The sequence below is a fragment of the Papilio xuthus genome, unplaced genomic scaffold (assembly GCF_000836235.2).
Source record: "Papilio xuthus unplaced genomic scaffold, Pxut_1.1 DF827756.1, whole genome shotgun sequence".
Lineage (NCBI taxonomy): Eukaryota > Metazoa > Arthropoda > Insecta > Lepidoptera > Papilionidae > Papilio > Papilio xuthus.
Window position 1 is genome coordinate 6244686 of NW_013530893.1, and position 13244 is coordinate 6257929.

At 31.9% G+C, this 13244-nt stretch overlaps 1 protein-coding gene across 1 annotated transcript in view; it reads left to right on the plus strand.

Annotated features, from left to right (window-relative positions):
• The first annotated feature begins 275 nt into the window (after positions 1-275).
• LOC106116120 (uncharacterized) overlaps positions 276-13244 on the plus strand; it is a 14217-nt gene continuing 1248 nt past the window's right edge. Inside the window, exons 1-4 of the mRNA XM_013309859.1 lie at positions 276-548; positions 7362-8534; positions 8674-8880; positions 8964-9126. Coding sequence (XP_013165313.1) covers positions 7376-8534; positions 8674-8880; positions 8964-9126 — 1529 coding nt within the window. The 5' untranslated portion in view covers positions 276-548; positions 7362-7375. The remainder of the gene's footprint in view (positions 549-7361; positions 8535-8673; positions 8881-8963; positions 9127-13244) is intronic.

Sequence of the window (13244 nt, forward strand, 5' to 3'; positions counted from 1 at the left end):
TAGTGTTTTTTTCTTTCGATATTTTAACCTTTTGTCAACAAAATGTTTTGTCTTTGGTTGTAGGGTAGGTTTTATATTTTTTATAGAAGTTTTTATTATTTTATACCTATATTAGTTATAACTCTTGTTTTCTTTACCTTTTGTTATTGTTTTCTGGGTAGAAAAAATAAGATTTTGATTTTTTTATATCGACTAGGCTTGTGTTGTTAATAATGTTGCTAATAATTATATTATTAACAAACATTCATATTAACTTATGTTTCTAAGCTGTAGCGGCTTCGCCCCGCCATATAGCCATTTACCACGACCTTACGTTCCCGCTCAAGTTTGACATTTCACCGCGTTTTGGCGCCAAAGCTGCCCGTCAACCGCAAACCGCAATTCCTTTGTACGCGAATTATTTTTCGGTTTTGTTTTCGACAAGTGTTTTTTTTTACATCGTTTTTTTATTCCAAGCAATTAATATTTTTTGTTGACTGTGTTTGTGTTGTTTATGAGTTTGTTTTCATTTAATTTTTGTTTATTTTCTGTGAAATATTAATCATCAGGTTTGTTTCATATTTCAATAATTTAGTTCAGATCTTATTAAAAGAAATATTAAGTATTATCGTTATTTAAATAATATTGAAGTAACGTAAGTATTTAATTAGTGTTTTGTTATGACTCGGTCCGCTGTTATAATAAATCTCGCTTATATTCCATAAAAACTTTACAAGAATCATGAAATGTTTGAGTACTTTTATTCATATAATATTTTCTAATAGAATAGACCTTAAATCCTCATTTAATAATATAAGTACTAAGTAATAATAAACAATAAGATTACTAAGTTTTTTTATCTCATACAAAATACTATAAAGATGTGAGTGTATATATACAAAAGAAAGTCGTGTTAGTTACACTATTTATAACTCAAGAACGACTTTACCGATATGCCTGAAAATTGGTGAGGAGGTAGCTTAGAGCCACGCGAGACTGACATAGGATGCATTTTTTTCTTCTAATTTATGCCTTGAAGAGATGCTTTTTATTTAATTTATCTCTTAGATATTAAGTTTCGTTATAACGGAGTCGCGGGCGACAGCTAGTTTTATATATGTGCAAGATAAATAACGACACAACTCAACCGGTTATAATAAATCGTATATTACTAGTATGTTATCCTGTAACAAAGGCTATATTGTTGTTAATATGAAATACAATTAGTTGAGCTCTAAGCGTGTGTCGCTTTGCCAAAGTCATACATCTGAATTGTTGCATAAATAATATTAGTAAATAAAAAGATATATAGAATTCTTATCAGTGTGTAAGGCAATAACTCGAGCACGCAATACGATGACTCGGACATTCGGCGGAATGTCATGGCCGAGCTGACAGCGGACAGCCGACAGCCGACACGCAACAGAAACATATGAATTAAGAAATGCTGTTGAAACCGCGCCCAATGCTCTCACCACTTTGTCGTTACAAAATATAGTAACACTAGCTTGATATATGATATTAAACTTTGAAATATATCTCAATGTGAAGTATTAGTAAACATTAATGCATTATCCAAACACTGAGGGATGTCAGTTTCGTTACTTTACTTTGAGAGCGTTTATAAACAAAATTATTTGACCCAGTGGTCATAACTAAAATTAAATTATGACAGCTCACTAACGCCGCCCCTGTTAATGTCAAAACAGTGTTACCAAGCTTGTCCTGTTTTATTCTTTATAATTTTTAAATGCTTATAGGTTTGTAGGTTTTCTGCCAAGACTTGTCGCATTATAAATCTTTGTTTTTGGAACCAAAATGACGTTGAAACTAAATACATTTTAGTCTTTTCTTTCAACACCAATGAAGATTTTGTTAATTGAATATGTCTGTTATTTAAATCCGTTATATGCTTTAATGTATTCGTAGGGTGTAAAGGTGTCCGATAAATTATAAATGAGTGTCGACATGACATATGGGGAAAGAAAATTGCTTACAATCCATATTTACGTAACTAAGATAGGTTAAAAAGCTCGCAGTAGGTCGAGGGTAGCAGCTTGATGTTACGATGTTAATCAAATAAACTCCAACTTGTATGATGTATCAAACATAACAAATTGCTATTTATATTAACTTTCTAAGAAAATACGGCATTTGCTAGTTTCAACTGTTTTACGTTGACTTATTTTATAAGTTTGATTTACATGTACCATACACAAAGTTTTTTGTTGACTCAGTCCGCGGGGAATTAAAAAAAAACTTAATTAGTAGCCTATGTATTCTTCTAGATTATGTTCTACCACTATTCCAAATTTTAATAAGATACTACAATGATTGTTATGAGTACGGAGAGTGTATTGAACCACTGTTGCTGTATTTTTATAATAAAAGTTATTTTAAAATACTATCAGAAAGAGTTCTCTCTATATCATCATCTTCCAATTCTTCTCCGACTCACGTAAGGTCTGCGTACTAGTTTTCGTCCACCAAATCGATTTTTCTTCCATCATTTCAGTCGTCACTTCTTTCTTAAGCATTACACCTTACAAGTGATCCATTAACCTCTTCCTATGCCTACCTCTACCTAGTATACCAATATATCTCTTCACTTTTGTATTTGAAGTTTAGAATTCTCTAATCTATACTTTTGACGAGGAATTCATACCACTGCTTGTCTTACAAAATATGATTACAAGCCGTGAGAATCTTTTTAAATTTAATTGTTTTCAATAGTCATCAATTATTTAATTTACCGGTTCAATGTCAAATACCTTAGAGTTGTGTAACTACTATTTACGAGTATTAATTAACTAACAATTAACTTAAATTGCACAATCTGTTAAATTGCATTTAATAAATGTTTTACGCAATATAAATTTAGTTGAGGTTATATTAAAATGTAAATGTTGACAGTTATTTCGTACGCGCGGAAAAAAAAACTTTAGTATCTGTGTTCTTCCAGACTATGTTATACATCTATGTAAAATTTTATTAAGATTTATGCAGCCGTTTTGGAGATACCTTGTAACAAACATCCATCAATTCATCAAAACATTCACATTTTTAATATTAGTAATATAAGGACGTTGCTTTTTCTTCCATAATATAGTAAATGCCGTCTTTCTTCCCGGAATGCAGGAATAAGGACAGAAGTTGATAATAAAAATACTGGGGATTTAAACTTATAAATTTTATTACAGCTAATAATATAATTTAACTTTAAATTGAATTAATACAGATATACAGAACAATATCATTATTTAAAAACCTAATTTAACAACACACAAAGTTTTCGATTACTATTTTTTAACTTTTTGTTTTGAATCAGTCATGTAGTTAGCGACTTAACGTAAATAAAGCCACAAAGTCCACACCTCTGGGAACATTCGTTAATTGATAACTTAACCGAGTACTTAACTGTTAACTTACATAAGTCAATTAACCATCCATTTGCGGTTGGTAATGACCTAGACATGTTAGGATACGGAAATTTTGATGAATACAATTTTTTTTTGCGTTAATATTTTCGCTTGTAAATATTTCAGTAAACGTCAGACAGCCAGCAAAAGTAAAAGCCGATCAGAAGGTTATTGTTACAATATCTACAGAACATACGGGAACATTCTCTGTTTGTTATTTTATAACGTTGTTAATAATAAAATTATATTTGTTAATAGCAAGTTATGCGATGCTATACAATATTATTACTGTTGATAATAACAATATTATTTTGTGGATTCTACATATTTTGTAATTGTTTTGTTTTTTAATTTTTTTTTGTTATTTTATTTAATAATTTGAAATATATAAATCTTAGTAGTATATATATAATATCTTGTGGTCGTATATCTATGTATTTAAAGTATTATACTTTTATATAATTTCTTGTCGTTATATATATCTGTATGTTCTCCATCAAAGTCAATCAAACGTAACCAACATTTAGCAATGTTTTGTCTATTGCTTTCAGCTCAGCGCTGACAATATCGTTAAATTTTTTTTGTTCAATAAAATCTCTAGATTTTTTTTTTGACGAACAAATCCTTATAATCTAATAAAGTAATTTAATATCGTACTTATTTTTCATAACGTAAATATCTTGTCCGATTTTGAAGTAAAAAGGTTCGATTGACTGATATTTTTTTAAATAAATTACACAAGCATAACGTACAGCCAGATACATATTTTGATGTAATCAATCAATTTTTTGTGTTAAGTACTAGCTCCTTTATTTTATGGTAAACTTGGTATTCTTTGCCTTTAAAAATAATCTGTATTTTCTCGGCATGTCATTACTGACTACGATAAATAAATCGGGACCTAGATTAGTGCCCTTAGGTAGCTCCGGCGAATGCAAGAATTCACCGCTCACTTATTTACCATGAACAGGTTTGTAAAACTATTCCAGAGGTGACCAACCTTTTTATAACAGTTTTTATTTAAACGTTCCACTTTCGTAAGATCTATACTGAAATATCCTTCTCATTCTATTTTCGAAAATTTCGCTCATTTTCCAAATCCACGGTCACGAAACTTTTTGTTTATGCCTTATCTATAGTGTAGTCGTAAAACGGACGAAAATAAAATTTTTAGTAACTAAAGTGCTTTACATTTTTCTTATTTATTTATTTGTTTATTGACCTTATAATTGAATATATATTCAAGGTAACTATTTATTTTATATTCGTAGTTGATATAAAATGTTGATGACCCCTGATTTGTACTAAACTTGTTTATTCCTTTTATAAACTTCTTTAACTTGAAGTATTTTGATTAAAAGTATATCACCTTATTAGGTTTTGTACAAGTTAAAACTTTAAATCAACCTTTAGGATGTGAATATTTATGTAAACAAATAATTAATTCGCTTAAAGGCTTTATTTACTTAAATTAGTGAGCTAATGAACAATTTTTATTAAATGTAAAATTACCAATTGATTGTAGCTATTGTGAAAATGTTATTATGAAGTAGAGACATTTTATCACACCTTTAAATTATATTACTTCTTACTAATATAAATGCGATAGTTTGGACGGATGGATGGATGGAACCGCTCAACGGATCTTGATGAAATTTGGCATAGATGTAGAACATACTTTGGAAGAACACATAGGCTACTTATTAAGTTTTGTTTAAATCCCGCGCGGACGGAGTCGCAGGCTACAGCTATTTTTTTTAAAATGTCTCAGGCGTGTTTGGTTACTTGGTTAATTGAAGCAAGTATATATTTAGAGATAACATCGATTGAGTAACAATTTGGTTATGTGATACTCCTTCGGTTAATCGTAATTACGTAAATTTCTAGAAATCGTGCAAGCGTGACTTTTTACTTTAAAAAAGTGTACTTCCACACTGTCGGGAATATTTTCGTATAAAATAAATATAATGAAAAAAAGTTAGCCAAAAACTTCATTGGGTGTTTGGCATAAGTTAAAGGTTTATCAGTTTTGCCGTTGGTTTACGAGAATATCTGTAAAAACATATAATCTTTGACAAAATAGAGATAACAATGTTTATTTTAATTGGGATTTTGATCTTAGAAATCCACGATTAGTCACAAAGTTTCTCTGCATAGCTAAGAACAAACAATACGTTTAAAGTTGTAATACAACATTTATTAGAGCGTGAGAAATCTTTACACTCACTATATTAAAATAGGGAATCATAAAATGGATGTCATAGATTATAAATATTATAAGATACGTCACGACAGAATGTGACGTATTTATTTTGTTACATTTAAATGGAATCCTTGCGTTGTGCAACTAATTAATGAGAAGTGAATTTTGCGCTCCGCTTTGTTTAATATACAAAAGATTATAAAATACATGCATCATTATGTGAATTATCTGATTGAATGAAAAACTTGGCCTTTTGATTTCTTTTGGATAGTTGATTAGATTTATGATCTTAATCTTGAATGTAACCTTTTTTTTTAATTTAACTGTTGCAATGAGAATAGATTATTTTATGTACAGAAAAAAATATAACTGTTATAACGTGACGTTCTTTTAAACAAAAATGTGTTACAAAAGTCGTTCAAACTCTTTACTTATACATACTAATGCATCAAATTGTGTCCCTTTTTGTGTACTTCTAGTTTAAGTTTTAATTAATAAAAACTAAAGGTGTAGGCTACAAAGTACGCGTGTCTGTCTGCGTAGTTAATCTTTGTTAGATGCAGTGCAGCGCAAAGTGAGCGGGAATTGCGCAGTAAATCGAATGCGTGTATAAATTTATCTCGCTTATATTACTACAATATTGATTTTTGTTACAAAATGCAGCGTGTGATCGACGTTATTATATTGTATAGTCATTACTATTAATAATCATAGTCAGGCTTCATCCCGCTTGAAATATCATTCATTTATGTTCTACAGAAAAACTTTGTTTTATTGTTAACATTGCGTAAAACTTTTAAATGTCAAAATTCAAATGCTCAAATGACGACGAAGGTCTTTCCCATTGGTTGATATTTACGTTACTATGGCAACCTTCCATCTTTACTTGTATTGGCTTGCAATTGTTGTCCCTTTCTTGCAGATAACTTTTATCCAGTTAATTCATCCGATAAATGTGTACTGCGGTACGTCATAAAAATACGCTATAATTGATGACATTCTATATAACAAAAAGTGTGTGTTTACGTGTTTATTAAATTAATATAAAATGATAAAATGAATAATAGTTGGTAATATTTAATTTGATTTTACAAACTCCACGGGCCTTTAATTCATAAAAGCAATTTGTATAGCCTCTATAATGTCAACAAACAAATCATTTTACACAAAACATACCTGTTTAATTCGTCCAATGTTTATTACGTAGAATTCATTTAATAAATTGTATATAAGTATGAAATGAATGTGGGCATGGAAAAATATGTCTCGTTTATTTTTAAACAATGTAGTTTTCCGTGATGTCTTATTTTTTGTTCGGGTTTATTTATATGTATAAGATGTTTATTATAAGTGTATTTTAACAAAAATAAGTACTGATAAAATCTAGACTACGATATTTACTAGTTAATTTTTGACGAGTGAATGATTTAAAAGGTGGATGGTATTATGCATTATATAAAAAGAAGCAAATTAAAATGATATATGATTTATTTTAAATCGCAATTGACGTTTCATTAAATATTTTAAACAATCCCATTTGTTTGCTGACCTTACAGCGAAGGCTTTGTATGGAGCAATGTGTGCTTACTAGTTTGCTTGTTTCTACAACTATTGTGACAATTGTGTTAAAAATGAATGGATAAAATGTATAGTATAAAAACAAATATTACTTAAGTGTTATGTTTGCAGTAAAATCCAAGAAAGTGCAACTTTAATCATGCGAAAAAAAATGTCAATAATAATAAGGTTTTTTGTTTCAGATGGTCGACAGATAATGTACCATCCTGTGCGTAGAAAAATGAAGAATTTCGTTAACAGTGCCATATTTATTTTATGTTTAGTTACACCAACATTAACAAGCCCGAGAGCGTTTGATGTTCCATTCAAAAGAAACGACAAAAAGCAAGAAGATTTCGATAATAATATCATAGATTTTGATGATGAATATTCAATTAAGTTAAATAAAAATTATGACACAACATCATGGAACAATATAGATAGTAAACAAAGAGATTCATATAGATATACTATTGTAAAAGATAAGCTTATTAATAGAGATAAAGAATTAAACCAAAATCAAACAGATAAAGTAACAAATATTACTCAAGCAACAAAATCTGTAGAAGAATCAACAGAGTTATCAGAATTTAGTGTTATACCACTAGAATTAGTTAGTACTACTGAAAATATATTACTAAGTGTAGTAGAAAGTACGACTGATACGGATTTAACAGTAATACCACTATCAACAACGAAAACAATATTACCAGAGTTTGATATTCATCAAACTGTTACATTACCAGTTTCAACGCAACCATCTGAAGATTACACTCCGACAACTGAACATAATGATGTTACGACAAAGTTTATTGACAATGAAACAAATCATACAACACTAAGCATAGAGTTCACAACTCATTCAAATAATGAAAGTGCAACACTACTAGATGTTGTAGCAGCTGAGACGATCAGAAATAATAATACAAAACTCGAGTTCGAAGTTCGAAAAGAAAATAACTCTACAGATAAAGTAGACGTTACGACATTTACAACTGAACACGAGATTATTAATACTTCAACTACCATCGAATCTATAAATCGATTAGATGAAACTACTGAATCTAGTGAAACTACTGGGTCTAATGAAGAGGAGGTACCAATATTCACTGAATTAGATACAGAAGAAGAAGAGGAAAAGGATGTTCCAGAAGATTATTACGATTCCAAAGATATTGTTCCTACAATTGCACCAAAAACAGACGCTCTTTCAGTGATATTTGGCTTCGCTGGCAGCGTTGTGGAGAGCGTTGTAGAGACGGTCGCTGAAAGAGTGGTCCCAAATTGGATTTACGATATTTATAAACGAATGCAGAAGCAAAGTGAGGCTTTGGAAGCTGAAAAGTTAAGAAGTAGAGAAGAAAATGGTGGATTGGGTAAGCTTGATATTGAACATTTTTTTTTATTTGAGAACTATGTTGTCTGATTTAAAATATTCTGTAAGTTACGTGAATAGAGACTTTAGTTTACAAATATTAAGACTCGTTTTTAATTTATGTTGTATTATCGTTATAGGACAATTTGGTCGTGGAATTCTGAAGACTATTTCTTCGGGTATCAGCAGGCCTTTCAGCCAGCTAATGGCGGGTGTCCGAGACATCGGTTCGTTGGATAGTGACCGAGGATTTGTCAGTAGCTTGGCATCTGGAGTGACCAGTGTCGCAAATGTTGCCAATTCTGTTGTAGATGCCTTCAAAGATAGAGTTCAAGCGATATACCCAGGTAATTGGAGTTAGAAAATTATTTTTAATTTTCACCTAAAACAAAACAACTAAGAACTAAATGTTCATGTTGTTGTTGTTCAGGTACGGTGTGGTGTGGTGACGGTCACTCAGCAGCGGCGCGCTCCGGTGAGCTGGGCCTGTTCTTCTTCACCGACACCTGCTGCCGCCAGCACGACGCTTGCAAGATCTACATCCGCGCCGGTGAGACCAAGTATGGTCTCACTAATACTGGTCTATTCACACGGTAAGAAGGCATATTTTCTATTACAATCGTATCGTTGTAGGCCATAGTTGTAAATCAGCTTTTTAAATGATCTTGAAATGCCATGAGCTTGTTCCGAAAGATATTGCGTTTTGTTTATTTATGTTAGAGTTTCCCAATGGAGCGTTTTCTCAGCGCCGATCAACCTTGACCCGCGTGGTCTAGGATCGTGACTCTTAGATATACGATCCCATAAACAGATAACCGGGTCAAGTTAATTTGTTCACTATCTTCAGTGGTAGAATGGTTTATTGTAATGGTTGTTAAACTGGATATTTATGAATACGTGATACCGTTTCGGTTTAGCGTTCACAGCTTCAATACATTGTCATATAGGTCAAGTTAATATAATTTCTTCAAACTAACACCAGAAACAAAGACTTTGCCTGCGTTAATTGTGAAACAATTGAAATAAGGTACTAAAACTGGTAAATTACACCAATTTTCGACCATTGCAATGGCAGCCATGTCGCAATTTCATTTAATTCTCTAGTTATTCTTCTGTGCAAAAAAAATCTAAGGCGTATTTCTCTATATTTACGAAAACAACATATAAAAATATCTAGCTATATTGTATAAAATTACGTGACAATCGTGTACTAGGTCAACCGGCATGCAAAATTATGTGACTAGCATTTTTGGTTTTTATGAGTTAGTTCAAAAAGTTCACACGTCTGTTTCCCGCGCTTTTCCGCTGCCATTTTGATATCTGTTGCATGTCAAAGATTATGTAAGGATTACGTTAAAAAACTCATTCGTCGAAATGGTTCTTAAAATACATTTATATAGCCTTTATGGCTATGTCGTGAAATATTTGCATGATAAAAGATATTGTTTGAGGTTATTGTTGGTTTTTACATTTTGTCGCAATCATATAAATTGTCAGTTTTGCGTCACGTCATCTCAGTTTTTTATCACTTAGATTTTTATGAATTTATTATTTCCTAACTATTTTCATAATAATATCACGATTGTATATTGACAAAATATTGATCGTTGCAAAATAATTTAAATTTAAACATTCTATTACAAAATTAAAAGTAAAATGAAATGATAACATATTGTTCAATAAACTAGGGATGGGGAAAATTATTTCCGAATAAAAATACATTTATCTTTAGATATGATTTCATTAATAAAACTTGCTTTAGCTCTGATTGAATGCTCTTCTAGCATTTTGTTACCAAACCTGATTCTAGGATACATTTTTACACCTGGCACTTCTAGATCTGTTCTAATTATAAATATATATATATATATATATATATATATATATATTTAACAGTGGTAGAGCCCGCTTTAACATCTTCGCACGAATCGGCCCGGCTCGCCCGGTGAAATACCACGACCACACAGAAGACACGCGTGAAGTGGAAGCAATTCCGCGTTTCGTCTGATGAGTGTGCGTCCCGGAGGCCAAAATTAGTCCTCTTTCCCTTCCCATCCTTTTTCTTATAAGGAAAGGATGGGAAGTGGAAGTGGACTTTACGGATGAGAGGATGCATGGAAAGGGAAAATATTTTCTTTCTATGCATCCTCTCCTCCGTCGATTAAAGGTAGGCAACGCATATGCAATTGCGTATGTCTATGGGCTACGGTCGCTTCGCTATTTCAGCGATTTCAGGTGACCGCTCGCTCGTTTGCCACCTTACGATATAAAAAAAAAAGATAAAAGTATGCACCAAATCATTTCCATTATTTAAGTAATTGATACTTTATGGGATGTAATTCCTTGTGTTTTTAAGATTAAAATCCCCTTTTGAAATATATTCTTGTCTCTGTTATTTTCAACGATAATAACAGGGACGATGATGTTTTATACAGAGATTTTCGTCTCACAAACCAGCGATACATCAATTACATAAGTTTAGTTGACAGGTAATTACGTCTTCGCGTTGTATGGATCCCTTGTAATTAGATGTCACAGCTTCACAGATTTCTGTTACGTCATCACAACGTTTATTGACCTCGTTGTCAGTTTCAATCACGAAAGATTACACTTTCTAAATTTGCTCTGAATTATATTCATTGATATTGTATTCTTCTATTCTTGTTTACGATAGTTCATTATGCATACATCGACGTAATATCTAACCTTAAAAGATATATAACCTTTATTCCTTATTAGCTGTCGCCCGCGACTCCGTTTGCGCGGAATTAGAAAAAAACTTAATTAGTAGCCTATGTGTTCTTACAGACTATGTTCTACATCTTTGGCAAATTTCAGAGAGATCCTCGAAGTTGTTCTGGAGATACCTTCAAATAAATAACCATCCATTCGTCCAAAACATTCGTATTTATAATATTAAAGATTGCCTGCATTTTTTTAGCATATACAAAAGTTACCAGTTTTTGCAGTAACTAGTAACATTGGGAGATAAGAATCTAAATCGGATTTACCTTTAAACCCATTTATTCCAAGTGGTATAAGCAGTGGGTGTAGCACGAATATTTTCGACAAGCGCCTTCGTATCGTCATCCTCAAGTATGTCCGATCCCGATAGGGTGCGCTGCACAAACCTTTATACAACTTTTGTCGATGATACGACGCGACGTTACGATTGCGCTTGTCACAATTATTCGCGCTTCTCCCACAGATAGTAAATTCAACTCTATATTCCCTCTAATTGTATATCTGAAAGACATTACATATTAAAATTATCACCATTATGTCAATATGCCGCAAGACAGTTTCAACATGCTCTTCATCGTCAATAAGCATCTTTCAATGACCACTTGGCACCAATAGTATAGCACCACAATGCGACTCTACACCAAATATTTTGCAACTTCTTGAACAACAGATCATTCTTGTCATCGGTATTAGGCAATTTTGTTTCGTGTTTTCTAAAGAAACGTAAACGCAAGGAATAAGGATTTATTTTGTTTAAGTCTGTAGATTATTTACAGATAAAGTATATCGAATTAGTTTATGGTTTGAAGTAGAGCTTGCAATTTGTTTGTGGCGAATAATGTTGTTATTAGATAACCAGCAAGAGCATGGCATTGCGTAAGCGAGTCGAGATTGTCGCACTGAGGCGCAGAGTGAAAGTTACACGTGCCGCTTACCTACGACGAATTTAATGAAACGATCCTTTATTGTTTTGGATATAATGTAACACTAAAAATGTTCGCTGAAGCAGCATTTATGGAAAAACAATCTCAAGCATTTGTACTTTTAACTCAGAGGAGTTGATAGTGATTAGGAATTGATATTAAATTACGTGCTCATTTTTCTACACCCATATTGACGTTTACTAATATCTTATGGTCTAAAGAATACGAAATATTCCTTGTAACCTTCGTAATCACACTTTCAACCATAAAATAATCTATCGTATTATGGTTTAAAGTCTTTCCCAAAGTGGGCGATGACGCCCCCTTGTTGGCGCCGCAGGTCTCGAGTTGCGGGTTATAGTAAAAGTTTCGTTTAGAATTCTCCGTTAATATACATATATAGCTCACAATAATTTATTAATTTAATTTGAAGTTATAGTGGTTTTTAAATATGTGAAAATATGGGGGCGCTAAAAATATATTTATTCTCAAAGTGGGCAGTAGACAAAATAAGTTTTCGAACCACTGGTTTAAAGTGTCGAGTTATGTCCTCGTTTCAAATTCGGTGCAACGCAACAATTAAATCAGATGGTATTTCGCGAAATACAGTTTCAAGTTAGTTTAGTAAAAATATGTAACACAGTCAAACAACTAAATTATACGAACATGAAGAATATTGTTTGTGCGAATCACTTTAGTCGTATGAAGGCGGGCACTGCGAGTTAACTAGCGTGTCAGGCGCAGTCATGTTTATCTTGGTAATTTGGTAAAAAAATCATCTAAACTGTTTAAGATAAACAAATAAAAATAACTTGTTTCAAATCAATTACCTTAAAATAAATTGATATGTAACTACTAGTTCTATCAGGACTAGATTAGCTATAACTACTAAAAACGCCATTGACATTCAATGTGTCTTAATTTTCGACTTCGTATCGTATTTTATTACTAGCTGTCGCCCGCCACTCCGTCCGCGCGAAATTGAAAATAAAACTTAATTAGTAGCCCATGTGTTCTCGAGGCTATTAAAATTATTATGCCAA